Here is a 27398-nt window from a genome sequence, read left to right as displayed (position 1 = left end):
TTAGGTACCTGAGGAATAGGAACTGAGCTGTACCCCTGGATTTTAATGAGAGAGACAGGAGAGGAAGGCAGGCTTTAAAACACATATGCGGACGTGCACGCACACACACACACAGCGTGTCGGCCAGCTGAAGCCAAGAGAGGTGTGAATGGTTAGGGAATGCAGGCATCCGCGTATACTCACGCAAGCAAACACACACACACACTTTTGTGAATACTCACACGCATCAGACACATGTATCCATGGCTTGTCTCTTCTACAGAGTAAATACAGTCTGATTGGTTGACCTTGCCCCAGGGTTAACCAATAGAATGCAGAAAGACAATGGCACACACCGGTCTTCTCAGACAAACCCCACCCTGCCCTAGAGCCTATCCCCTCACCCTGCCCTAGTCCAGTTACATCTGCCCCCAAGGCTTGTGACCCGATCCCAGAGGAAATTTCCCTCACCCCCTTGTCACACACACACACACACACACACACACACACACACGCTTAACTGCCTGCCTAAAAGGAATGCAGCCTCGATGTCTGTCTAATGGGCTGTTTTAATGGTCAGCCTTGGACCTGCTCTAATGGTCAGACTGATCTGTTTTATTGGTCAGCCTGGAACCTGCTCTAATCATGCTACCTACATCAGCCACAGCCATCAGAGCCATTAGGACATATTTTAATCTATTCTGAGCACAACCAAGAGGACTACTGAAGATGCAAGCATAGCCTCATCTCCCTTTCTGTGTTTCTTGTCAATATTATATATCAGATTATTTTATACAAATCAACTTCTAGTTACCAGATATTCAGTATATATGGCCTTTCTTTTCTGCTTGTACGATAAACATGCCAATCCACAAAGCAATAATTTGCCCTGAATTACACATCTTGCTTCACACATTTCATCTATCAGCCGTTACAGACAACGCTTCAAAATGTCCACCCGCTCGCCCATAGTGCTTTGCAACAACTTCAGACATTCACAACTGGTAAGTGGCCTCTCCTCAGTGTCGTCACCCGGGATGTGTATGGATGATTCCACATGTGAAACACACAAGGGTGTTAGTCCATAGAGGAATGTCTTGACTATGTTTACATACAGTAATGGGCGGCAGACGAAGGGGAATGTGTGGAAGGCCTTGAACAGTCATACAAGGTTTGTAGAGTTGTTCTCTTCAACCTTTTTTATTTCACCTTTATTTAACCAGGTAGGCCAGTTGAGAAAAAGTTCTCATTTACAATTGCGACCTGGCCAAGATAAAGCAAAGCAGTACGACAAAAACAACAACACAGTTACACATCAACAAACGTACAGTCAATAACACAATAGAAAAATCTATGCACAGTGTGTGCAAATGTAGAAGAGTAGGGAGGTAAGGCAATAAATAGGCCATAGAGGCAAAATAATTACAATTTAGCATTAACACTGGAGTGATAGATGTGCAGATGATGATGTGCAAGTAGAGATACTGGGGTGCAAAAGAGCAACAAACAAAAAAATAACAATATGGGGATGAGGTCGTTGGGTGTGCTATTTACAGATGGGCTGTGTACAGGTGCAGTGATCTGTGAGCTGCTCTGACAGCTGATGCTTAAAGTTAGTGAGGGAGATACAGTGAGGGAAAAAAGTATTTGATCCCCTGCTGATTTTGTACGTTTGCCCACTGACAAAGAAATGATCAGTCTATAATTTTAATGGTAGGTTTATTTGAACAGTGAGAGACAGAATATCAACAAAAAAATCCAGAAAAACGCATGTCAAAAATGTTATGAATTGATTTGCATTTTAATGAGGGAAATAAGTATTTGACCCCTCTGCAAAACATGACTTAGTACTTGGTGGCAAAACCCTTGTTGGCAATCACAGAGGTCAGACGTTTCTTGTAGTTGGCCACCAGGTTTGCACACATCTCAGGAGGGATTTTGTCCCACTCCTCTTTGCAGATCTTCTTCAAGTCATTAAGGTTTCGAGGCTGACGTTTGGCAACTCGAACCTTCAGCTCCCTCCACAGATTTTCTATGGGATTAAGGTCTGGAGACTGGCTAGGCCACTCCAGGACCTTAATGTGCTTCTTCTTGAGCCACTCCTTTGTTGCCTTGGCCGTGTGTTTTGGGTCATTGTCATGCTGGAATACCCATCCACGACCCATTTTCAATACCCTGGCTGAGGGAAGGAGGTTTTCACCCAAGATTTGACGGTACATGGCCCCGTCCATCGTCCCTTTGATGCGGTGAAGTTGTCCTGTCCCTTTAGCAGAAAAACACCCCCAAAGCATAATGTTTCCACCTCCATGTTTGACGGTGGGGATGGTTTCTTGGGGTCATAGGCAGCATTCCTCCTCCTCCAAACACGGCAAGTTGGGTTGATGCCAAAGAACTCCATTTTGGTCTCATCTGACCACAACACGTTCACCCAGTTGTCCTCTGAATCATTCAGATGTTCATTGGCAAACTTCAGACGGGCATGTATATGTGCTTTCTTGAGCAGGGGGACCTTGCGGGCGCTGCAGGATTTCAGTCCTTCACGGCATAGTGTGTTACCAATTGTTTTCTTGATGACTATGGTCCCAGCTGCCTTGAGATCATTGACAAGATCCTCCTGTGTAGTTCTGGGCTGATTCCTCACCGTTCTCATGATCATTGCAACTCCACGAGGTGAGATCTTGCATGGAGCCCCAGGCTGAGGGAGATTGACAGTTCTTTTGTGTTTCTTCCATTTGCGAATAATCACAGAAACTGTTGTCACCTTCTCACCAAGCTGCTTGGCGATGGTCTTGTAGCCCATTCCAGCCTTGTGTAGGTCTACAATCTTGTCCCTGACATCCTTGGAGAGCTCTTTGGTCTTGGCCATGGTGGAGAGTTTGGAATCTGATTGATTGATTGCTTCTGTGGACAGGTATCTTTTATACAGGTAAGAAACTGAGATTAGGAGCACTCCCTTTAAGAGTGTGCTCCTAATCTCCGTTCGTTACCTGTATGAAAGACACCTGGGAGCCAGAAATCTTTTTGATTGAGAAGGGGTCAAATACTTATTTCCCTCATTAAAATGCAAATCAATTTATAACATTTTTGACATGCATTTTTCTGGATATTTTTGTTGTTATTCTGTCTCTCACTGTTCAAATAAACCTACCATTAAAATTATAGACTGATAATTTCTTTGTCAGTGGGCAAACGTACAAAATCAGCAGGGGATCAAATACTTTTTTCCCTCACTGTATAAGTCTCCAGCTTCAGTGATTTTTGCAATTCATTTTCAGTCATCGGCAGCAGAGAACTGGAAGGAAAGGCGGCCAAATTAGGTGTTGGCTTTGGGGGTGACCAGTGAAATATTCGTGCTGGAGCGGGTGGGTGTTGCTATGGTGACCAGTGAGCTGAGATAAGGCGGGGCTTTACCGAGCAAAGACTTATAGATGACCTGGAGCCAGTGGGTTTGGCAACGAATATGTAGCGAGGGCCAGCCAACGAGAGCATACAGGTCGCAGTGGTGGATAGTATATGTCCAAAACGGATGGTACTGTGATAGACTGCATCCAATTTGCTGAGTAGAGTGTTGGAGGCTATTTTGTAAATGACATCGCCGAAGTCAAGGATCGGTAGGATAGTCAGTTTTACTAGGGTATGTTTGGCAGCATGAGTGAAGGAGGCTTTGTTGCGAAATAGGAAGCCGATTCTAGATTTAATTTTGTATTGGAGATGCTTAATGTGAGTCTGGAAGGAGAGATGAGCATTTCAGCCTGGTGAGCAAGTGCCTCAGGGAATTGTTTCCATGTTGGGCCAGGCAGGGCCTACAGATGCTGAAAGTCCAGAGAAATTAATCAGCTGTGTCCCAAATGTTACCCCATTTCCTATGTAGTGCACTACTTTTGACTACTTTTTTATCAATCCAAACACATAGGTCAGTGTGGGGCCTCAGGCCTTTACAGATGGACTGTTCCTGGTTGAATGTTTGTAGGATGCCCATGGATGATCAAGGTAGGGCTGACCCCATTTAGTCGATTGTTTGGTTGATAGGCTGTTGGTCGATCGAGATTTCTTTAGTTGAGCAGTGACAAAAAAACATGTATATATTAAGTATGCACCGATATTACATTTTTGTCCGATACAGATGTGATATTTTCCTTGCAAAAAGAAAAACGATACCGCTAACCGATATTACATTTTTTTGCAGCCTTTTACGCATGTCCCCATTACCAGTAAAACATAATCACAATCTATTTATTTTACTTACTTGCTGTGTTTCGTTAATTTGTTCAGTCTCAACCAGGATTTCATCATACATGTCAAGCAGTGAAGTTTCAGCTCTGTCTGTCCGTGGCCTCTCTTCCTCGGTGCGCACTGTCACTGTGTCTGTTTCCATCTTGTCCAGCTGTGTGTAACAATTCACATAAACCCTGTTTCTTGTCTGCATCGAAGTAGCGGTCCTTGTACCTAGCATCGAGCATGTTGGCGACACAGTAAAGCAGCTCAGAGAATTCCACCGATTCACTTGTTCACAGCCTCGAGTACTTTTGCAAGTTTTAACCTCACGGTCTGTGTCTGCAGTTTTGTTGTTGAGCAGGTGTTTCAATGCCATGACAGAGGGTATCACGTCTGCTGCAGACGCAGTTGATGAGCTTATTTCTCCAGTCAGTTGTTCGAATGGCACTAGGAGTGTGTTCATGTTTCCAATTTTCAAACATGTTGTCAAATGCCATTGAAATGGCAGCAGCGGTATGAGAACCAGCAAATTCTTGAGCATGCAATACGGCTTTCCTCAGTACGAAATCCTCGTCGACCCACTGTGCTGTCAGACTCAGCATGCTCGTGGGGCTGACGTCGCTGGTCCAAATGTCAGTCGTGAAGCTAATGGCAGTGACGCCCATAGCATGTAGCTCATATATGTGCGTTTCAACAATACTGTGTGACTCCGGTAGAGCAACATCTGAAAAATATCGCCTACTTGGTAGGGTGTACCGGGGCTCAAGGTGCTCGTCCATTCGGCGAAAGGCAACATCATCCACGACAGAGAACTGTTGATTGTCAAGGGCAATGAATTCCATTATCTTTATTATTCCATTATTATTTAGTGTTTCTTCTGACCGTTTGGAACAATGTAATTATATTGTTATGTATTATATAATTATATTGTAATCTAATAGCACCTAATCTAACAGCACCTTACCTTCTTTTTTTTGATCTCCAGTATTTTCCACAACTAGTCAAATTAATCAACACATCTGACTTTACCTTTTACCTCCTGAGCAACCAGTAAACATTCCCAGTTTCGAGTTTATTTGGCACGTCCTCTGCAGACATTTTGGTGTTACGGTGTTGTTTGTTATAACCAATTTATTGATGTGATTATGATATGCTATTGGTCAGGCCTTTTTGTGCCCTATTCGAATGGGATTAGTTTTACTGGGGGACGTTGGGTAACGTAATTATGTGTACAACACATCTGTAATTTTAGTTCCCGTCCGAATTTGTCATGTCAGTAATTTTTACATGGCAGGAGAGTAACAATTCCAGCCAGAATAACCTACTGTTTTATGGCGAACTCCAAGGTCCTCTGATAATACTAGTCCCGTGTGAATTGACATCTGTGTGTTTTGAGAGAAATGTCTGAGTTTGACAGGTGTTGTTTGCGCAATAAAACAAGAACTGATTCGATAAATGAACTAAGTGCTGCGCATAAGCTATATATGAATAGGCTACATGTTGGCCATTTATATATCAACTTTCACAGTGAATGCTTTTGTTTATGTTTTATGCGTATGAATTGAATATTGCCAAATGCATCAGTAAAAAATATTGAGCTTATTTAATGCAACCCTTACTGTTAATAGATCGCAAAGCAGCATACAACTGACCTAAATGTTTGGAAATGATAAGTTAACTTTCTCATCCATAGACTTAAAACGCATCTCAAGTGTAATTGCACTGTTTAGCTCACATCTGAAGGCTGGGGGGCATTTGGAATGTACTGCGGATCGCACATGTCCTCAATTCAAATATTATGTCAGCACTATACCAAAGATGGTTTGGTAGGGTTTAGAAACTTGGGAAACAAGCTTGAGTCATCAGTGTGGGCCCATCACCTGAACATGTTGTAATACGGGTATCGTCACGCCTAGAATGAAAACCTCCAGGCTTCCATCATAACTGAACATTTTATTTTTTTTAAACAATTACAGGGGGCAGTTTGGAAAAAAACGAATTCCGGCAGAATAGTTCTCTGTAATATACGGACATTCTGGAGTAATAATTACATAACCAACGTTCTCTACTAATACTAGTCCAGTTGTGAATAGGGCTTTGGTCACGTGCATGCGATGTGTTCATGTGTCACGTAAAGAGAGCAGGGTGGAGGGAATAGGGAATGTTTTTCCCAATAAAATTAGGGATTTTGGTAAAATAACTTTTCAGTCAGAAATGGCTGTAATTATGTTGCAGCTTCAGCAACACGGGCAGCGCGATGAACAATGTTGATGTTGTGTGGTGGTCACTGCAGCAGAGAGGAGAGAGACAACGGGTGCTTGTTTTAGTCACTCGCTATTTAAAACATAATAATACACAGCGCAGCAAGTCTGAGCCCGGCCCGGCACAGTCAAATCAGTTGCTGGTCGGACTCCCTCTAGTCATTTGTGTGTCTTAATTAATTTAATCAAAGAGTGTGCTTAAAGCATCAGTCAAGCTCAGTGAATATAGTTGATTTGATTAAAACACATAGGATGTGTCATTATATGGAAAAATACACATCTTAAAATGTCTACCAATTGGTCCAAGAGCAGATGACTCTTAGTCAACCAAGTTTTTTGTTGTTGTCTGGGACAACCCTAGAACAAAGTAAAGGTTATGGTGATGATGACTATGTAGTAAAGTAGATTAGGCTGTCTGAGTATAATGTAGACCTGTTCTGGTTAGTCTGTCTGTAGGTTGTTTCTGTCTCTGGCTCAGTTTGCCCTCGTTGGCCTGTGAGATGTGGTTGTTTTCCACGCTCTCCAGCCCTCTATCCACCCACCCCGGCCCTCTTCCCCACCACCAGAGCGTTCTTCTGGGGAGGGAGTGGAAAGGCTTCAACACCCCTCCACCCACCTCCTTTTAGCCTGGATGTTTTTTTCCTCTCACTCTCCCCTTTTCCCTCCCTTTCTTTCTCTAGTTTTTACGAGCTAACTACAACACAGTCCCTCCAGGCTTTCCCTGGGCCTCCCTCCAGGACAGTTGCTAAATAAATCACTCTGACCAGAGGGGAAGGAACCTCAAAAATTCCAGACAATCCACAGCGTTCCATGTCTTGTCTCTCCTCTCTATCTCGCTCTGGTTTCGCTCTCATATGTATTTTGGCCCACACCCCTTAGGCACAGAAAAAGGGCGGGAGGGCTTGGATATTGGTGTGTGGGTGAGGGAGAAATGTTTTGGGTGGAGAAAAGGAGCTTTTGAAGGGTTACGATTTTTTATTTTTTATTCGTTGGGACTTGTCAACCATGTTTTTCTGCCTGCTCTGTAGAAAGCAATTTCAATCAGTCTCAATGCTAAGCCCATACTACTTTTGACAAGAGCCCTATGAGAGGAATATAATGCAATTTTGGATGCAGTGAGTGTAATGTTGGAGCTTTGTTTGCAGCTTTAACTACTTGCACACTGTCTGGTCTGATAGTGGACTGACTCTGGGGCCTGTTTGTTCTTATGGGCCACACACACACGTATCACACACATGCATACACACAGAGTTTATGAATCAGTTTATGAGTTTGCTGGGAGTTGGTCGTCCCATCATGGCTCTTGGGAACGGGGGATCTAAAAAACCCACGCTGCACTTCAGTATTAAGACGTGAATGTATGAGCAACACTGATGCCCCCCCCCCCCCCCTCTACAGGTGGTCATGGCCCCCCATGAACCCTCTGTGGTGTTTGTGGATAACTACATCAAGCTCCTTGCTGACGGGAACCCAGAGACCTTCCAGAAAACTCTGGATATGAAGGTAAGGGCCACTTCGATTGGGTCCACTTGTTTTGTCTCAATGATGTCACCTGTTTTCAATTGTTATCTTCTACTTCCTCTTGTCTTGTTTCCTCTTGCAATAACTTGTGTGTGTGTGTGTAGGGGTTGAAGCGCAGTGAGCAGAGCAGCATGTTGGAGCTCTTCAGACAGAGGTTACCCACTCCACCCTCAGGGACCGACGGAGGCCCCTCTCTCTCCTTCAGCACCCCCACCCCCGAGCAGGAGAACTCGCGCATACGCAAACTGGAGAAGCTCATCAAGAAGAGACTCTGAGTGTACACACACACTTACACTCACACACATCACCATACCACACACAAATTATTCCAGTAATTCATCTTGAATACTTTTTCCTGCTCTGTTTAATCATAACAGAGAATTGCAGGCAGAGTAAAGACATGATTGTCTCATTTTTGTTAGGAGCATTAATATGAACCTCATGATTTCAAAGTCACCTGTCGGGTTATGAAGACATGTCCTCAGCTGCAGAGCTGTTGGCACTTATGACTCATTTACTTCTGTATTTCTTTTCTGCTTCTCTTTTTATGACACTAAATAACCAAGCTTTGTAAATGTCGTTAAATGTAGACTATATCATACACACACTATGCATATTAGCTAAATGTGTTTGCACTTAAGACAGAATCAAGAGCTACTAATTAAAAATGGCTTTAGGAGCAATTTGTTGCCGCTTTGGCACCTATCCTCCCAGTTCCAGACTGAGAACAAGGAACTTCAATGTGTTTGAAGCTAACATTTTCAGAATGTTTTCAGAATGTTCTCCTAGTGTTTTCAGAATGTCATTGTTCTCCACCTCTCGAGTCTGGTGTCTTTCATTGACTTCTGGGAAAACTAGTAGCATTTCAATCTTTGATGGATCAGTGTGAGTAAAGGTACAATTTGGAGTACAGTGGCATATCCCATCCCTGCATTGAGGTATGTTTTCCGACCCATATCTCGTGCCGGCTCCACGGTGTCTTAATGAAACCATGATTGTGTTCCGACCTCAGTTCAGCTCAGTGTAAACCCACATCTCTCAAGCCTAGTCCAGAGGTGTATTCATTAGTCCAAACAAAAACAATAGTTTATTTTGGACAAATTCAGGTAGATCCCTCCCCGTTTCGTTCAGTTTGCTCCCGTTTTAAGAAACATTTTGCAACAGAATCGGCCTAATGAATAGGCCCAGTTGAGGTTAAACTTTTACCAGGATATTTTTTTCCAGGGGGAGGCGAAGGGGAGTTCCCATGTTTAGTTTTGTTGCCTTTCATGTTTCCTCTCCAATCAGCTGTGAGGGGGTGTTTCCTTTCCTCTATTTCACTGCAAAACAATGAAACCCTTTGAAGGTAGCGAAATTTGAAGACAGGCTGGCGGGACAATCCTCAGTCCCTTCTATGTTCTTTTTAGGGTTGGTATCTTCTGGCAAGTTTTAATTATGATTGACAGGTAATCTAGGCCTGTCAGTGTCAAACACAGGGGAACTGGAATAACAGAACAGAAAATAAAAAGGTTTAGACAATACATCATAAATAGAAAACTATATAATTGTGTGTAATATATCCTTGTACAACAGTGAACATATGAGTTCCTCTGTTAGACAGGGAATTACACTGAGAAGTTAGCACAATGATGCTAGTGGAGAACAAGAATATAATATAAGGAACACAGTTCCTTTAAATACTGTCATTGATCTAATTATTTCTACTGTTACCTGCTTCAGATAAAGTAGTTATTGCATGTTAACAGCAAATAGTCTGGATCAGTGATCCTTTGAATCGGTTCATATATACAGGAAAATTCATAATTTGGTGGTGTAGCACGAGAATAAGGATGGGGTTTAAATAATGTGTGTGTGGTCAAGTATCTATTGTAAATCATTGTAGCTGGGGCATGAACGATTGGTGTTGGATTTCATCCTTGGAAAGCCTTATTATCCCCTCTCGAGAGTCCTGCAAATTGATAAATGTATGTATAATATATTAATGCTATTATGCTTTTGATGTACACATTCCTGCCTTCAGTTAATAAGAAGATAAACATGTTACTTTGTATTGTCAGAGTAATAGGCTACTGTAATGGTAACTGGTGAAAAACACTAATACGAGGGCTCCCGGGGGGGTGTAAAAAACTGCATCTTAGTACTAGAGGAGTCACTACAGACACCCTGGTTCGAAACCAAGCTGTATCACAACCGGCTGTGATTGGGAGTCCCATGGGGTGGCGCACAATTGGCCCAGCGTCGTTCGTGTTTGGCCAGTGTAGGCAGTCATTGTAATACGAATTTGTTCTTAACTGACTTGCCTAGTTAAATAAAGGTTATATAAAAAAAATAGTTTGCTATCATGTTTTCCTTGTTTTTTGGAATGTATGTATCACACACACCCCTCTCTCGCTATCTCTATCCTAGTCCAGGGGTGTAATCATTTGTCCAAAGAAAAGCAAGAGTTTCTATTGGACAAATTTGGGTCGATCACACCCCGTTATGCTCAGTTTGCTCCCGTTTAAGAAACGTCTTGCAACAGAATCGGCCCTAATGAATAGGCCCAGTTGAGGTTAAACTTTTACACGGGTATTTTTTTCAAGGGGGAGGCCAGAACGAGAGTTCCCGTGTTTCGTTTTGTTGCCTTTCATGTTTCCTCTCCAATCAGCCGTGAGCGGGCGTTTTAAAAGGCGTTTCCTTTCCTGTAGTTCACTGCAAAAACAATGAAACCCTTTGAAGGGAGAGAAATTTTAAGACCGTTATAGACATTTGAAGACAGATAGACAGGACAATGCGCTGTGCCTTCTCCTGTGTTTTTTTTTTACGTCAGTGCCTGTGACACGTAGCTTGAGTACACTATTTCGTCAACTTCAAAGCCACAACGATTTATGTTGAATCTCTTATTTCGAAGGGCAAAACAGAATTAATTTATAAATGTTCGTTGACTTATTAAGGATTTAAATAGCATGCTGTAAAATAGTAAGATATTTTGTTTAGACGCGCGACAGTCGTAAACCGTAGCCTATTGCCAAACAATAGAAGTTGATGCAAGCAAATTGCCGTCGGCAGAGTTGATTGGTCATTGGGAAGTTACCCGACGTGGAGGATCGATTGCATTCAAGGAAGGACACCACTATGAGTTGGAAATTAAGTTTAACTACAGTTCTGCAAACTCGTCGCGCAGTAGGCAAAAATTGTTTGGGAGCGGGTTGTTTATCTTGTTTTTAAGGACTTTTTTGTAAAGCAATGGTGGGCAGACTAAACTTGCTGAATGTATGTGACGACGACCCATTGGACATGAGCTGCAAAGCCGAGCGGGGACTTGACAGCCCGGACTCCGGACTACCCCCCAGCCCCAGTCCGAGCCATTGGCTGCTGCCTGACTGCAGGGATAAAGGTGCCATAAGCCCGGTGTCTGAAGACGAGAGCAGAGGGTCATCCTTGGTACGTAGGCTGTCGCACGTGTGTTACAGTAACTGCGAACATCCTGCTATGAAATTGTGAGGCTAAGTTAAAACATTGTTTCCGAAGTATATAGCCTCTGAATGCGTTTCCCTGCATGGCCCATAGTGAATCTGAGTCATGTCAGTAGTAAATTGGGTCAGTAGTCCAAGCCAATCAGGTTCACGACATCAACCAATTATTTGCTCCTTATGTTAGTGCTGACTATTCTTGCAGGTTCCCATTTTATCGATTGGATCTGTTCCTCGGCTGCACACCTTGTCCTACGGGGAGGGCATAGTACTTGATCCACTACTGACCAAGGAAATACGGTATGCTGTTTTGAGTTACTGCATGTAGGCTATGAGTGTGTGATTTTGAAATTGTCTTAGCACTCCACTGTGTGTTGTCCACGATTTGTATAAATACCTTTAAACAAATGTGGTGGACCACAGATCAAACGTTGCCATTTCTAAAACTATATCTAGCTGAACATGCAGTGAATTGACACTTGTCCAAATGTTGTCATTCCTAGATACACATCGTCTGTCCACTATGACTCAGAGCGTCACTTTATCCATGACATGGCCATGCAGCCCAGAGGCCTGGGTCTGGAGAACTGCAGCCAGATGGTCCTGGCTGTCCCTCACAGCACCTGGAGACACTACAAGACCCAGCTGGACTTCCAGCCTCGCCAACGGGCCCAGCGCTTCCAGAGCACCACCATCGTCTACCCCAAGCACGCTCGCACCATCTACACAACCGAGCTGAGCTACGACAGTCGCCGGCTTGCCAGGAGATTCATGTCGCGGGTGGAGCTGGAGGCTGCTGACCGGAGTAGGCTACCCCAGTAGGTTAGGGGAAGGCTGGGCACGGCATGGGGGAGAATTCCCTGGGCCCTATGGGGCCCAACCATCCACCAGGCTGACACCACCCATGGACCCAGTTTACAGACAGTCATCTATTGGTTTAGATTGGAAAGCATTGTAGCCCACGTTTTGAGTACCAGTCTCAAGAAGAGGGAGGAATCTGATCTGGAGTATCAAACAAATTGCAGGGACATCTGTGTGAGGCTGCCATCTACCAAAGGGTTTATCCATTAGTGACTAGTAAAGATATTTCTCTGGTATGTCAAAGTTGGATTCATTTTAATGCAGAGTGTTGAACTGTGGACTGAGACCGATGATAGTGTATACTATCACCGTGGAGGAACTTGTAAACCAGATTTGGAAGTGAAGGATTGTTAGGGAAGTGTAGTCCGGACCATCACTGTCAAAACATTGTGTTTATGCCTAACCATTGCAGTGGGGCTCAATGAACAATGACCCTACATTGTAAGATTCTAAGGCAATAGTGGAGTTTCCATGTGGCTTTTGTAAGTATTCACATTTGTAGACACACAGGGAGTTGTCAAATTACTGTCTATGACTGGGCTTTAAAATGTCTCTTCAAATCACAGGGTATTATGGGGTATTGGTTGCACAACATTACTTACCACAAGCAGAATATCCTAGCCTGGATAGTGTAACACCAAACCCCATCTTAGTCTTGCCTAAACAAACACATTGTCATCTACTGTAAGTATGGTCATGGAGCAGAAAGCCAGTTTTTTGTGTGTTTTTTTTCAAATTGTGTAAAAGGGTTGCAAATTAGAGCAAGTTCTGTGTTGAACGTTGGGACATTTTTTTCTCCCCCACAGAGATCATTGCAAATTGATGAAGTTGGTATTAGTTGGTAATGAGTAGCAAGAGATTATCCAATGTGTCATTATTGTTCTGTTATAACGTTTTAGCATTTTCCTAATAGTGAAGTATTGTTTTTACTAACATCTTGTGAACTGTCCCTCAACTGTTCATTATCTTTGCCTATCACCTTCTGGTTGCTTCCATAGGTTTTGTTTTATGTATTTATTTGATGCTCATCAACTCCTTTTGGTAGCCTAATAGTAATACACGGGTATCTTCCCTCAAGGTCCTACAAGGATGCTTATCTAGAGAACTTGAACTGTCTTGACATACCCAAAGTGCCTTATTGAAGTCAAATGTTATTGCTTTTAAGCTCTGTTTTATAGCAGATTTGAGAAGTTACAATTATTTTTTTATGTACTCAATGCGATACATCAATTCAAAATGTAGTCTTGTCAGTATCAGGATTTTGTTTTGGTTATCAGTTAGGGATGTTCCTAGATGAGTAGATCTACAACTTTAGTGCAATTACACCAACTCTGATTGAGACAGCTATGCCATCTGCAGGATAGAGAAAGTGCTGCACATAACCAGAATTATTAGTTTGATAACAGCCCCACCTAGACGTGGTGGCGTGTAATGACACCACTGCTCTCCAAGTGTCCCTTGAACAGCCCCAAGCAGTCCATCACCCCATGCTGTGATGCCAGGTAGCGTTTCCTCCGGTTGGGCTTGGTGGGTACCAGCATCTGGACATGTCAACGGTGTTTCCTCCTTGTATTTCATTGCCTCTCGCTGGGATTTATTGGGGCAGAGGCTGGTCAGACTCCTGGCCTTGGTCTTTTTGCCTTTGTAACCCTTGAATATGGGTTTGGACTGTGTGGAGGAGTCTTTGATGACCTGTTGCTGCTCAGTGTTGGTGTGTTCTGTTGCTGCTCAGTGTTGGTGTGTTAATCTGCTGTGAGTGCAGGATGGCAAATTGGGTGAAGTTGTTTTGATTTCACAGCACTATCACTCAACACATCTGTGTTTAAAAAAAAAAAAAAAATTAAAAATGAAGCTTTAAGCTAATCATTGTTTTATTAAGAGTTGACAGGTAGCCTTGCGGTTAAGTGCGTTGGACCAGTAACCGAAAGATCGCTGGTTCGCATCCCAGAGCCGACTAGGTGAAAAATCTGCCGGTGCCTTTGAGCAAGGCACTTAACGCTAATTGCTCCTGTAAGTCGCTCTGGGTAAGAGCGTCTGCTAAATTACTGAAATGTAAAAATGTGCCGTACGTATAAATCGCTCCACAATTGTCTTGGTTGCTAAAATTATAAGTTAACCTAATTTCCGTTTGACAAAACAATGCATAGTGTTGAGAATCATTGTACCATCTAAAAATACAATATATATGTAAAAGTATGTGGACCCCTTCAAATGAGTGGAGCCACACCCGTTGCTGACGGGTGTATAAAATCGAACACACAGCCATGCAATCTCCATAGACAAACATTGGCAGTAGAATGGCTTTACTGAAGAGTGTGGCAACAGTTTGGGGAAGGCCCTTTCCTGTTTCAGCATGACAATGTCCCTGTGCACAAAGGGAAGTACATACAGAAATGGTTTGTCGAGATCGGTGTAGAAGAACTTGACTGGCCTGCACAGAGCCCTGACCTCAACCCCATCGAACACCTTTGGGATGAATTGGAACGCCGACTGTGAGCCAGGCCTAATCGCCCAACATCAGTGCCCGACCTCACTAATGCACTTGTGGCTGAATGGAAACAAGTCCCTGCAGCAGTGTTCCAACATCTAGTGGAAAGCCTTCCCAGAAGAGTGGAGGCTGTTATAGCAGCAAAGGGGGGACCAACTCTATATTAATGCACATGATTTTGTAATGAGAAGTTCGATGAGCAGGTGTCCACATACTTCTGGTCATGTAGTGTATCTTCAATAACCAAAAATATTGTATTTTCAACTGTTTAACTTTCGGTTTTGAACATAAGCTTCAAAGATGCAAAAACTAAAATTAAGAATGGGAAACATCGAAATAGCCAGTGGTGACCCGTCATGTTTTGAACACCCCATCTGTTTTGCATGTTATTTTGGAATTAATACATGACACACATCAATTTGCAAACACTGTAAAAACTTTTTTTTTCTTTCTTTTTTTCAAGAAATCAAGTTAATAAAGTTGCATACAAACATGGTCTCTTTTTTGCTTTCTTGATCATAGAAGCTCCAAAATGCAGGTGTTTAAGCCTAGTTTAGTGCTTTCTGTGGTGGTGGGGCAGCCAGCAGAAAATACGGTGCGTAGGGGTTCGTAGTGTTCTCCAGTTGCGCCATGATTGGCTCAGTGTTTTTTTGTTGTTGTATTTTATCCCCTTTTTCTCCCAATTTTAATTATGATCTTGTCTCATCGTAAAACTCCCCAATGGGGTTGAGAGAGGCGAAGGTTGAGTCATGCGTCCTCCGAAACATGACCCACCAAACTGCGCTCCTTAACACCCACCCGCTTAAACCAGAACCAGCTGCACCAATGTGTCAGAGGAAACACCATTCAACTGACGACTGAAGTCAACCTGCAGGCGCCCGGCCCACCACATGGAGTCGCTAGAGCACGATGAGCCAAGTAAAGGCCCCTCCCCTAACCCGGACGATGCTGGGCCAATTGTGCGCTGCCCTATGGGACTCCTCACTCATGGGGACACAACGTCACCGCAAAATCTACGGGGAGAGCTGAAAAATTCAAGCCCCCTGGGTACTGCCATAGAGTTACATTAGAAGTGCCCATCCAAGAAGGCTCAAGGTCATTGCCCACAGATAAAATGACGTCAAATTACATTATATCTACAGTAGCTTTGATTGGACTGATCATGTCAACATCATACTTTCAAAATCTTAGCTAGCAGTCATCATTATGAATCAAGTCAACAATCTACTAGCAAATCCTTGTCATATGAAGAGAAATTATAGATAAAACGGATCGGTGCTCATCGGCCATTGGACATAAACATTTACAAGTTGGAAATCACAAATTCAATATTGAGTAGTTTGGAAGGATTCAGGGGCTAACTGCAAGCACTGCAAAGCAATCACTGACGCCGGAGGAGATGGCTGCCGTTTTACAGTCCCCTAACCAATTGTGTTGTGTTTTTTCACGTTATTTATAACTTATTTTGTACATAATGTTTCTGCCACCGTCTCTTATGACCAAAAATAGCTTCTAGATATCAGGGCAGCGATTACTAGCCCCGTACTGGAAGAAGATTTTTTCTTTAACTTCTTATGGGTACCTGGGACGCTAGAGTCCCACCTGGCCAACATCCAAGGAAATTGCAGAGTGCCAAATTCAAAAATACTCAATTCAAATATTTAACATTCTTGAAAATATATGTGTTATACATAAAAATAAAGCTTAACTTCTTGTTAATCCAGCCGCCGTGTCAGATTTCAAAAAGGCTTTACGGCGAAAGCAAACCATGCGATTATCTGAGGACAGCGCCCCGCATACAAAAGCATAAATCGTATTTCAACCAGGCAGGTGTGACACAAAAGTCAGAAATAGCGATATAAAAAATGCTTTACCTTTGATCTTTGTATGGTTGCACTCACAAGACTCCCAGTTACACAATACATGTTTGTTTTGTTCGATAAAGTCCCTCTTTATATCCAAAAACCTCAGTTTTGTTGGCGCGTTTTGTTCAGAAATCCAATGGCTCAAAGGCAGTCACAGCAGGCAGACGAAAAATCCAAATAGTATCCGTAAAGTTCGTAGAAACATGTCAAACGATGTTTATAATCAATCCTCAGGTTGTTTTTAGCCTAAATAATTGATAACATTTCAACCGGACAATAGCGTCGTCAATATAAAAGAAAAACAAGAAAGGTGCGCTCTCGGGTCGTGCGCAGGAAACAGGTCTGGCGGCTTCCCAGGGTCCACTCACTCAAAGTGGTCTTACTCCCTCATTTTTCAGAATACAAGCCTCAAACTATTTCTAAAGACTGTTGACATCTAGTGGAAGCCATAGGACGTGCAATTTGAGTCCTAAGTCAATGGATACTGTAATGGCATTCAATAGAAAATCCCACTTCCTGGATGGATTTTTCTCAGGTTTTCGCCTGCCATATCAGTTCTGTTATACTCACAGACATTATTTTAACAGTTTTGGAAACTTTAGAGTGTTTTCTATCCAAATCTATGCATATCCTAGCTTCTGGGCCTGAGTAGCAGGCAGTTTACTTTGGGCAAGCTTCTCATCCAGATGTCGAAATACTGCCCACAAGCCATAACAAGTTTTAACGAGTCGGACGCGAAGGAGTTACTTCTGACACCCGATAAGGCCCTCATCCCCGTCATGTGCAGGAGAAAGAGACGGAGATATCCAAGGACGTAGGTCTGGATGCCTTGTAAGGATCCGATGGCGAGTGGGTAATCTGACTTTACCATCTGGGTCCTATTAGCCAACGTACAATCATTGGATAATAAAATAGATGAACTACGAGCACGTATATCCTACCAATGGGACATTAACTGTAATATCTTATGTTTCACTGAATCGTGGCTGAACGACGATATAACAAATAGCTGGCGGGTTTTATGCTGTTTTGGCAGAATAGAACAGCCAGCTCTGGTAAGACAAGTGGTGTGGGTCTATGTATATTTGTAAACGACAGCTGGTGCACGAAATCTAAGGAAGTCTCCAGGTTTTGCTTGCCTGAAGTAGAGGATCATCATGATAAGCTGTAGACTAAACTATTTACCAAGAGAGTTTTCATCTATATTCTTCGTAGCTGTCTATTTATCACCACAAACCGATGCTGGCACTAAGACCGCACTCAATGAGCTGTATACGGCCATAAGCAAACAGGAAAACGCTCATCCAGAGGCGGCGCTCCTAGTGGCCGGGGACTTTAATACAGTGAAACTTAAATTTGTTTTACCTCATTTCTACCAGCATGGTAAATGTTTAACCTAGAGGGAAAAAACTCTAGACCACCTTTACTCCACACACACAGACGTGTACAAAGCTCTCCCTCGCCCTCCATTTGGCAAATCTGACAATTCTATCCTCCTGAATCCTACTTGCAAGCGAAAACTAAAGCAGGAAGCAACAGTGACTCTATTAATAAAAAAATGATCAGATGAAGCAGCTGCTAAGCTACAGGACTGTTTTGCTAGCACAGACTGGAATATGTTCTGGGATTCTTCCGATGGCATTGAGGAGTACACCACATCAGTCACTGGCTGATGACATCTCCACAGTGACTGTATGTACATACCCCAAGCAGAAGTCATGGATTACAGGAAACATCCGCAATGAGCTAAAGGGTAGAGCTGCCGCTTTCAAGGAGCGGGACTCTAACCCGGAAGCTTATAAGAAATCCCGCTATGCCCTCCGTCGAACCATCACAGGCAAAGCATCAATACAGGACTAAGTTTGAAATGTACTACCCCTGCTCCATCGCCCGTCGGATGTGGCAGGGCTTGCAAACTATTACAGACTACAAAGGGAAGCACAGCCGTGAGCTGCCCAGTGACACAAGCCTACCAGACGAGCTAAATTACTTCCATGCTCGCTTCGAGGCAAGTAACACTGAAACAGGCATGAGCGCATCAGCTTTTCCGGACGACTGTGTGAGCACACTCTCTGTAGCCGATGTGAGTAAAACCTTTAAACCAGTCAACAGTCACAAGGCCGTAGGCAGAGTTGCAAAGAAAAAGCCATATGTCAGACTGGCCAGTAAAAATAAAAGATTAAGATGGGCAAAAGAACACAGACACTGGACAGAGGAACTCTGCCTAGAAGGCCAGTTATCCCAGACTCGCTTCTTCACTGTTGACGTTGAGACAGGTGTTTTGCGGGTACTATTTAATAAAGCTGCATATTCAGCAATTGTGAGGCGTCTGTTCCTCAAACTAGACACTTTAATGTACTTATCCTCTTGCTCAGTTGTGTACTGGGGCCTCCCACTACTCTTCTGTTCTGGTTAGAGACAGTTTGCGCTGTTCTGTGAAGGGAGAAGTACACAGCGTTGTACGAGATCTTCAGTTTCTTGGCAATTTCTCTCATGGAATAGCCTTAATTTCTCAGAACAAGAAAAGACTGACGAGTTTCAGAAGAAAGCTCTTTGTTTCTGGCCATTTTGAGCCTGTAATCAAACCCACAAATGCTGATACTCCAGATACTCAACTAGTCTAAAGAAGGCCAGTTGTATTGCTTCTTTAATCAGCACAACAGTTTTCAGCTGTGCTAACAATTGCAAAATGGTTTTCTAATGATAAATTAGTATTTTTTTAAATGATAAACTTGGATTAGCTAACACAACTTGTCTTTGGAACACAGTAGTGATGGTTGCTGATAAAGGGCCTCTGTATGCCTATGTAGATATTCCATAAAAAAATTGCCGTTTCCAGCTACAATAGTCATTTACAACATTAACAAAGTCTACACTGTATTTCTGATCAATTTTATGTTATTTTAATGGACAAAATGTTTTATTTTCTTTCAAAAACAAGGACATTTCTAAGTGACACAACTTTTGAATGGTAGTGTACATATTACCTCAATTACCTCGACTAACCGGTGCCCCCGCACATTGACTCTGTATCGGTACACCCTGTATATAGCCTCGCTATTGTTATTTTACTGCTGCCATTTAATATTTGTTACTTTTATTTTTTATTTTTTACTTGTCTATTTTTTACTTCACTTATTTTTCTTAACTGCATTGTTGGTTAAGGGCTTGTAAGTAAGCATTTCTCTGTAAGATCTACACCTGTTGTATTTGGCGCATGTGACAAATAACATTTGATTTGACTAGCCTGATCTTCAGTGGAGTGGATGTGTGGTCCAAGTCTGGGTTTAAGGGTCTCTTTTCCAAGCCTAAAAGGATAAACATTCAACATTGGCCATGCTGTCAATCCAGCATGATTTCTGCAGCTTTCAAAACAACTGCAAACTCGGAACTGGGAGTTGAAGACAGTGAGTTGAGTGAGTTGAAGACAACTGGGAACTCAGAAAAAACCGAGCTCCGACTGGGAAAATACGTTTTGAAAGGTCATCCACCTTTGAATTCCAAGTCGGGAACTCAGGCCTCTTTCTAGAACTCCGACCTGAAGATCACTAATGTCATGTCATAACCTGCGTCCGTAATGGGTCTGCGGTCAAACGACCACCCCTCATCACTGTCAAACACTCCCTAAAACACTTCAGCGAGCAGGCCTTTTTAATCGAACTGGCCCGGGTATCCTGGAAGGATATTGACCTCATTCCGTCAGTAGAGGATGCCTGGTTATTCTTTAAAAGTGCTTTCCTCACCATCTTAAATAAGCATGCCCCATTCAAAAAATGTTGAACCAGGAACAGATATATCCCTTGGTTCACTCCAGACCTGACTACCCTTGACCAGCACAAAAACATCCTGTGGCGTACTGCATTAGCATCGAATAGCCCCCGCGATATGCAACTTTTCAGGGAAGTTAGGAACCAATATACACAGGCAGTTAGGAAAGCAAAGGCTAGCTTTTTCAAACAGAAATGTGCATCCTGTAGCACAAACTCCAAAACGTTCTGGGACACTGTAAAGTCCATGGAGAGTAAGAGCACCTCCTCCCAGCTGCCCACTGCACTGAGGCTAGGAAACACTCACCAACGATAAATCCACGATAATTGATCATTTCAAAAAGCATTTTTCTACGGCTGGCCATTTTTTCCACCTGGCTACCCCTACCCTGGTCAACAGCCCTGCACCCCCCTCAGCAACTTTCCCAAGCCTCCACAGCTTCTCCTTCACCCAAATCCAGATAGCCAATGTTCTGAAAGAGCTGCAAAATCTGGACCCCTACAAATCAGCCAGGCTAGACAATCTGGACCCTCTCCGCAATTGTTGCAACCCCTATTACTAGCCTGTTCAACCTCTCTTTCGTATCGTCTGAGATCCCCAAAGATTGGAAAGCTGCCGCGGTCATCCCCCTCTTCAAAGGGGGAGACACTCTAGATCCAAACTGTTACAGACCTATATCTATCCTACCCTGCCTTTCTAAGATCTTCGAAAGCCAAGTTAACAAACAGATCACAGACCATTTTGAATCCCACCGTACCTTCTCCGCTATGCAATCTGGTTTCCGAGCTGGTCTTGGGTGCACCTCAGCCACGCTCAAGGTCCTAAACGATATCATAACTGCAATCGATAAGAGACATTACTGTGCAGCTGTATTTCATCGACCTGGCCAAGGCTTTCGACTGTCAATCACCACATTCTTTTTGGCAGACTCAATAGCCTTGGTTTCTCAAATGACTGCCTCGCCTGGATCACCAACTACTTCTCAGACAGAGTTCAGTGTGTCAAATCGGAGGGCATGTTGTCCAGACCTCTGGCAGTCTCTATGGGGGTGCCACAGGGTTCAATTCTCGGGCCGACTCTCTTCTCTGTACACATCGATGATGTCGCTCTTGCTGCTGGTGAGTCTCTGATCCACCTCTATGCAGACGACACCATTCTGTATACCTCTGGCCCTTCTTTGGACACTGTGTTAACTAACCTCCAGATGAGCTTCAATGCTATACAAATCTCCTTCCGTGGCCTCCAACTGCTCTTAAATGCAAGTAAAACTAAATGCATGCTCTTCAACCGATCGCTGCCCGCACCTGCCCGCCCGTCCAGCATCACTACTCTGGACGGTTCTGACTTAGAATATGTGGACAACTACAACTACTACCTCATTGTCTGGTTAGACTGTAAACTCTCCCTCTAGACTCACATTAAACATCTCCAATCCAAAATTAAATCTAGAATCGGCTTCATATTTCGCAAACAAAGCATCCTTCACTCATGCTGCCAAACATACCCTCGTAAAACTGACCATCCTACCGATCCTCGACTTCGGCAATGTCATTTACAAAATAGCCTCCAACACTCTACTCAACAAATTGGATGCAGTCTATCACAGTGCCATCCGTTTTGTCACCAAAGCTCCATATACTACCCACCACTGCGACCTGTACGCTCTCGTTGGCTGGCCCTCGCTTCATACTCGTCGCCAAACCCACTGGCTCCAGGTCATATATAAGGTAAAGCCCCGCCTTATCTCAGCTCACTGGTCACCATAGCACCCACCCGTAGCACGCGCTCCAGCAGGTATATTTCACTGGTCACCCCCAAAATTCCTCCTTTGGCCGCCTTTCCTTCCAGTTCTCTGCTGCCAATGACTGGAACGAATTGCAAAAATCACTGAAGCTGGAGACTCATATGTTCCTCTCTAACTTTAAGCACTAGCTGTCAGAGCAGCTCACAGATCACTGCACCGGTAAATAGCCCATCCAATCCCCATACTGTTATTTATTTTTTTGCTCCTTTGCACTCCAGTATGTCTACTTGCACATTCATCTTCTGCACATCTATCACTCCAGTGTTTAATTGCTAAATTTTAATTATTTTGCCACTATGGCCTATTTATTGCCTTATCTCCCTTATCTTACCTCATTTGCACACACTGTATATAGACTTTTCTATTGTGTTGTTGACTGTATGTTTGTTTATTCCATGTGTAACTCTGTGTTGTTGTTGTTGCACTGCTTTTCTTTATCTTGGCCAGGTCGCAGTTGTAAATGAGAATTTGTTCTCAACTGGCCTACCTGGTTAAATAAAGGTGAAATATATATATATTTTTAAATAAATGATTCGACCTTGTTTTCTCCAGAGTTCACGGTTGTCTTGAAAGAACCATAAATCCAGAGAATTCTAGATTTTGATGACAACGTTTGAAGACTAAATTTGCCCACGAAGGACCGCTGAGTCACCTTCCTGTTCAAGTGAGCACAGCACAACAAAGTGAGTCCAAAAATGTCTTGTCTGCCTAAATTATGTAATATGCCAGGGAGATACAGTTGAAGTAGGAAGTTTACATACACTTAGGTTGGAGTCATTAAAACTCGTTTTTCAACCACTCCACAAATTTCTTGTTAACAAACTATAGTTTTGGCAAGTCGGTTAGGACATCTACTTTGTGCATGACACAAATAATTTTCCAACAATTGTTTACAGACATTATTTCCCTAATTATTCACTGTATCACATTTCCAGTGGGTCAGAGGTTTACATACACTAAGTTGACTGTGCCTTTAAACAGCTTGGAAAATTCCAGGAAATAATGTCATGGCTTTAGAAGCTTCTGATAGGCTAATTGACATAATTTGAGTCAATTGGAGGTGTACCTGTGGATGTATTTCTAGGCCTACCTTCAAACTCAGTGCCTCTGCTTGACATCATGGGAAAATCAAAAGAAATCAGACAAAGACCTCAGAAAAAAATGTTAGACCTCCACAAGTCTGGTTCATCCTTGGGAACAATTTCCAAACGCCTGAAGGTACCACGTTCATCTGTACAAGCAATAGCACACAAGTATAAACACCATGGGACCACGCAGCTGTCATACCGCTCAGGAAGGAGTGGTGTTCTGTCTCCTAGAGCTGAACGTGCTTTGGTGTGAAAAGTGCAAATCAATCCCAGAACGCCAGCAAAGGAGCTTGTGAAAATGCTGGAGGAAACTGGTACAAAGTATCTATATCCACAGTAAAACGAGTCCTATATCAACATAACCTGAAAGGCCGCTCAGCAAGGAAGAAGCCACTGCTCCAAAACCACCATAAAAATGCCAGACTACGGTTTGCAACTGCACATGGGGACAAAGATCGTACTTTTTGGAGAAATGTCCTCTGGTCTGAAGAAAACAAAAATAGAACTGTTTGGCCATAATGACCATCGTTATGTTTGGAGGGAAAAGGGGGAGGCTTGCAAGCCGAAGAACACCATCCCAACCGTGAAGCACGGGGGTGGCAGCACCATGTTGTGGAGGTGCTTTGCTGCAGGAGGGACTGGTGCACTTCACAAAATAGATGGCATCATGAGGGAGGAAAATTATGTGGATATATTGAAGCAACATTTCAAGACATCAGTCATGATGGTTAAGCTTGGATGCAAATGGTTCTTCCAAATGGACAATGACCCCGAGCATACTTACAAAGTTGTGGCAAAATGGCTTAAGGACAACAAAGTCAAGATACTGGAGTGGCCAGCACAAAGCCCTGACCTCAATCCTATAGAACATTTGTGGGCAGAACTGAAAAAGCATGTGCGAGAAGGGAGGCCTACAAACCTGACTCAGTTACACCAGCTCTGTCAGGAGGAATGGGCCAAAATTCACCCAACTTATTGTGGGAAGCTTGTGGAAGGCTACCCAAAACGTTTGACCCAAGTTAAACAATTTAAAGGCAATGCTACCAAATACTAATTGAGTGTATGTAAACTTCTGACCCACTGGGAATGTGATGAAAGAAATAAAAGCTGAAATAAATCATTCTCTCTACTATTATTCTGACATTTCCCATTCTTAAAAAAAAAGTGGTGATCCTAACTGACCTAAAACAGGGAATTTTTATTTGGATTAAATGTCAGGAATTGTGAAACTGAGTTTAAATGTATTTGGCTAAGGTGTATGTAAACTTCCGACTTCAACTGTATGTATACTGTAGCTAAGAAAGTAATACTAAGTGTATGTTGTGTGGTAAGCTGTTAGTAGCCCATGTGCCTCACTGTAATAATTTGTTCCCTTTAATAATAATAATTTTCCCACTTTAGAGAAATGTAACCATCAAATATTGTAAGAGCTTCCATTGTCTGTTTATATGCCCCCTTTATTTATCCTAAGGTTCTGACTTGGTGTACAGGGATAATACTGCAAGAACGGCCCATGTTCTGAATTCTATTGCTGTACATTTCAAAAGTGCTGAACAAATAGTTATATTGACTACGTCCATCCCAGCTCGCTCATTTATGTCTTAATCAAAGTTACGGATTGCCTCTTATCTGCTCGTTGTTCCCTTATGCCATAGTCTGTAAACTCAGCAAAAAAAGAAACGTCACTTTTTCAGGTCCCTGTCTTTCAAAGATAATTCGTAAAAATCCAAATAACTTCACAGATCTTCATTGTAAAGGGTTTAAACACTGATTCCCATGTTTGTTCAATGAACCATAAACAATTAATGAACATGCACCTGTGGAACAGTCGTAAAGACACTAACAGCTTACAGATGGTAGGCAATTAAGGTCATGGTAATGAAACCTTAGGACACGAAAGAGGCCTTTCTACTGACTCTGAAAAACACCAAAAGAAAGATGCCCAGAGTCCCTGCTCATCTGCGTGAACGTGCCTTAGGCATGCTACAAGGAGGCATGAGGACTGCAGATGTGGCCAGGGCAATAAATTGCAATGTCCGTACTGTGAGACGCCTAAGAAAGGGAGACAAGACGGACAGCTGATCATCCTCGCAGTGGCAGACCACGTGTAACAACACCTGCACAGGATCGGTACATCCGAACATCACACCTGCGGGACAGATACATGATGGCAATAACAACTGCCCGAGTTACACCAAGAATGCACAATCCCTCCATCAGTCCTCAGACTGTCCTCAATAGGCCGAGAGAGGCTGGACTGAGGGCTTGTAGGCCTGTTGTAAGGCAGGACCTCACCAGACATCACCGGCAACAACGTCGCCTATTGGCACAAACCCACCGTCGCTGGACCAGACAGGACTGGCAAAAAGTGCTATTCACTGACGTGTCGTGGTTTTGTCTCACCAGGGGTGATGGTCAGATTCGCGTTTATCATCGAAGGAATGAGCGTTACACCGAGGCCTGTACTCTGGAGTGGGATCGATTTGGAGGTGGAGGGTCCGTCATAGTCTGGAGCGGTGTGTCACAGCATCATCGGACTGAGCTTGGTGTCATTGCAGGCAATCTCAATGCTGTGCGTTACAGGGACGACATCCTCCCCCCTCATGTGGTACCCTTCCTGCAGGTTCATCCTGACATGACCCTCCAGCATGACAATGCCACCAGCCATACTGCTCGTTCTGTGCGGGATTTCCTGCAAGACAGGAATGTCAGTGTTCTGCCATGGCCAGCGAAGAGCTTGGATCTCAATCACATTGAGCACATCTGGGAACTGTTGGATCGGAGGGTGAGGGCTAGGGCCATTCCCCCCAGAAATGTCCGGGAACTTGCAGGTGCCTTGGTGGAAGAGTGGGGTAACATCTCACAGCAAGAACTGGCAAATCGGGTGCAGTCCATGAGGAGGAGATGCACTGCAGTACTTAATGCAGCTGGTGGCCACACCAGATACTGACTGTTACTTTTGATTTTGACCCCCCCTTTGTTCAGGGACACATTATTCCATTTCTTTTTTTGCTGAGTTTAGATCTCAATTGTCAGTAGAAACCACATTTGTTTAAGCAAGTCAGACATATCAGCTATCTGTTTTTAAAATGCATTAAATTAGACTGAATTAACTGTTTTGCTGCCAGACAAGGCTCTTCTGATAGCCATGTGTAGCTGTGGTAAGGTGTTGGGACTTTGCTGTTGGGACTCTTCTGTTGAGACAGCTTTACATTGCCTTGCAAAAGTATTCACCCTCCTTGGCGTTTTTCATATTTTGTTGCATTACAACCTGAATTTAAATTGATTTTTATTTGGATTTCATGTTATGGACATACACAAAATCGTTCAAATTGGTGAAGTGAAATGAAAATAATTACTTGTTTCAAAGAATTCTAAAGTGGTGTGTGCATATGTATTCACCCCCTTTGCTATGAAGCCCCTAAATAAGATCTGATGCAACCAATTACCTTCAGAAGTCACATAATGAATTAAAGTCCACCTGTGTGCAATCTAAGTGTCACATGATCTGTCACATAATCTCAGTATATATACACCTGTTCTGAAAGGCCCCAGTGTCTGCAACAGCACTAAGCAAGGGGCACCACCAAGCAAGCAACACCATGAAGACCAAGGAGCTCTCCAAACAGGTGAGGAACAAAGTTGTGGAGAAGTACAGATCAGGGTTGGGTTATAAAAAAAATATCAGAAACTTTGAACATCCTATGGAGCACCATTAAATCCATTATTAAAAGTTAAGAATATGGCACCACAACAAACCTGCTCAGAGAGGGCTGCCCACCAAAGCTCACGGACCAGGCAAGGAGGGCATTAATCAGAGAGGAAACAAAGAGACCAAAGATAACCCTGAAGGAGCTGCAACGCTCCACAGCGGAGATTGGAGTATCTGTCCATAGGACCACTTTAAACCGTACACTCCACATAGCTGGGCTTTACAGGAGGGGCCAGGGGAAAAAAGCCATCGCTTAAAGAAAAAAAAAAGAAAACACGTTTGGTGTTCGCCAAAAGTCATGTGGGAGACTCCCCAAACATATGGAAAAAGGTACTCTGGTTACATAAGACAAAAATTTTGCTTTTTGGCCATCAAGGAAAACTC

The 27398-nt window shown here is 43.2% G+C and overlaps 2 protein-coding genes across 4 annotated transcripts in view; both read left to right on the top strand.

The window, feature by feature from the left end:
• Positions 1-10307, top strand: part of LOC139547981 (vacuolar protein sorting-associated protein 53 homolog) — a 33139-nt gene extending 22832 nt beyond the window's left edge. For all 3 annotated transcript variants that reach the window (XM_071357236.1, XM_071357237.1, XM_071357238.1), the window contains 2 exons: positions 7854-7958; positions 8081-10307. In XM_071357236.1, coding sequence (XP_071213337.1) covers positions 7854-7958; positions 8081-8251 — 276 coding nt within the window. In that variant the 3' untranslated portion in view covers positions 8252-10307. The remainder of the gene's footprint in view (positions 1-7853; positions 7959-8080) is intronic.
• Positions 10308-10508: 201 nt separating this feature from the next.
• On the top strand, positions 10509-14152 carry LOC139547980 (refilin-B-like). The gene is made up of 3 exons (XM_071357235.1): positions 10509-11399; positions 11634-11728; positions 11932-14152. Exons 1-3 carry the CDS (start codon positions 11202-11204, stop codon positions 12248-12250), a joined length of 612 nt encoding a protein of 203 aa, XP_071213336.1. The 5' UTR covers positions 10509-11201; the 3' UTR covers positions 12251-14152.
• The last annotated feature ends 13246 nt before the right edge of the window (positions 14153-27398 follow it).

This window comes from Salvelinus alpinus, chromosome 21, assembly GCF_045679555.1.
Source record: "Salvelinus alpinus chromosome 21, SLU_Salpinus.1, whole genome shotgun sequence".
Classification (NCBI taxonomy): domain Eukaryota; kingdom Metazoa; phylum Chordata; class Actinopteri; order Salmoniformes; family Salmonidae; genus Salvelinus; species Salvelinus alpinus.
The sequence above is the reverse complement of the archived record's forward strand: the minus strand, read 5'-3'. Positions and strand labels throughout refer to the sequence as shown.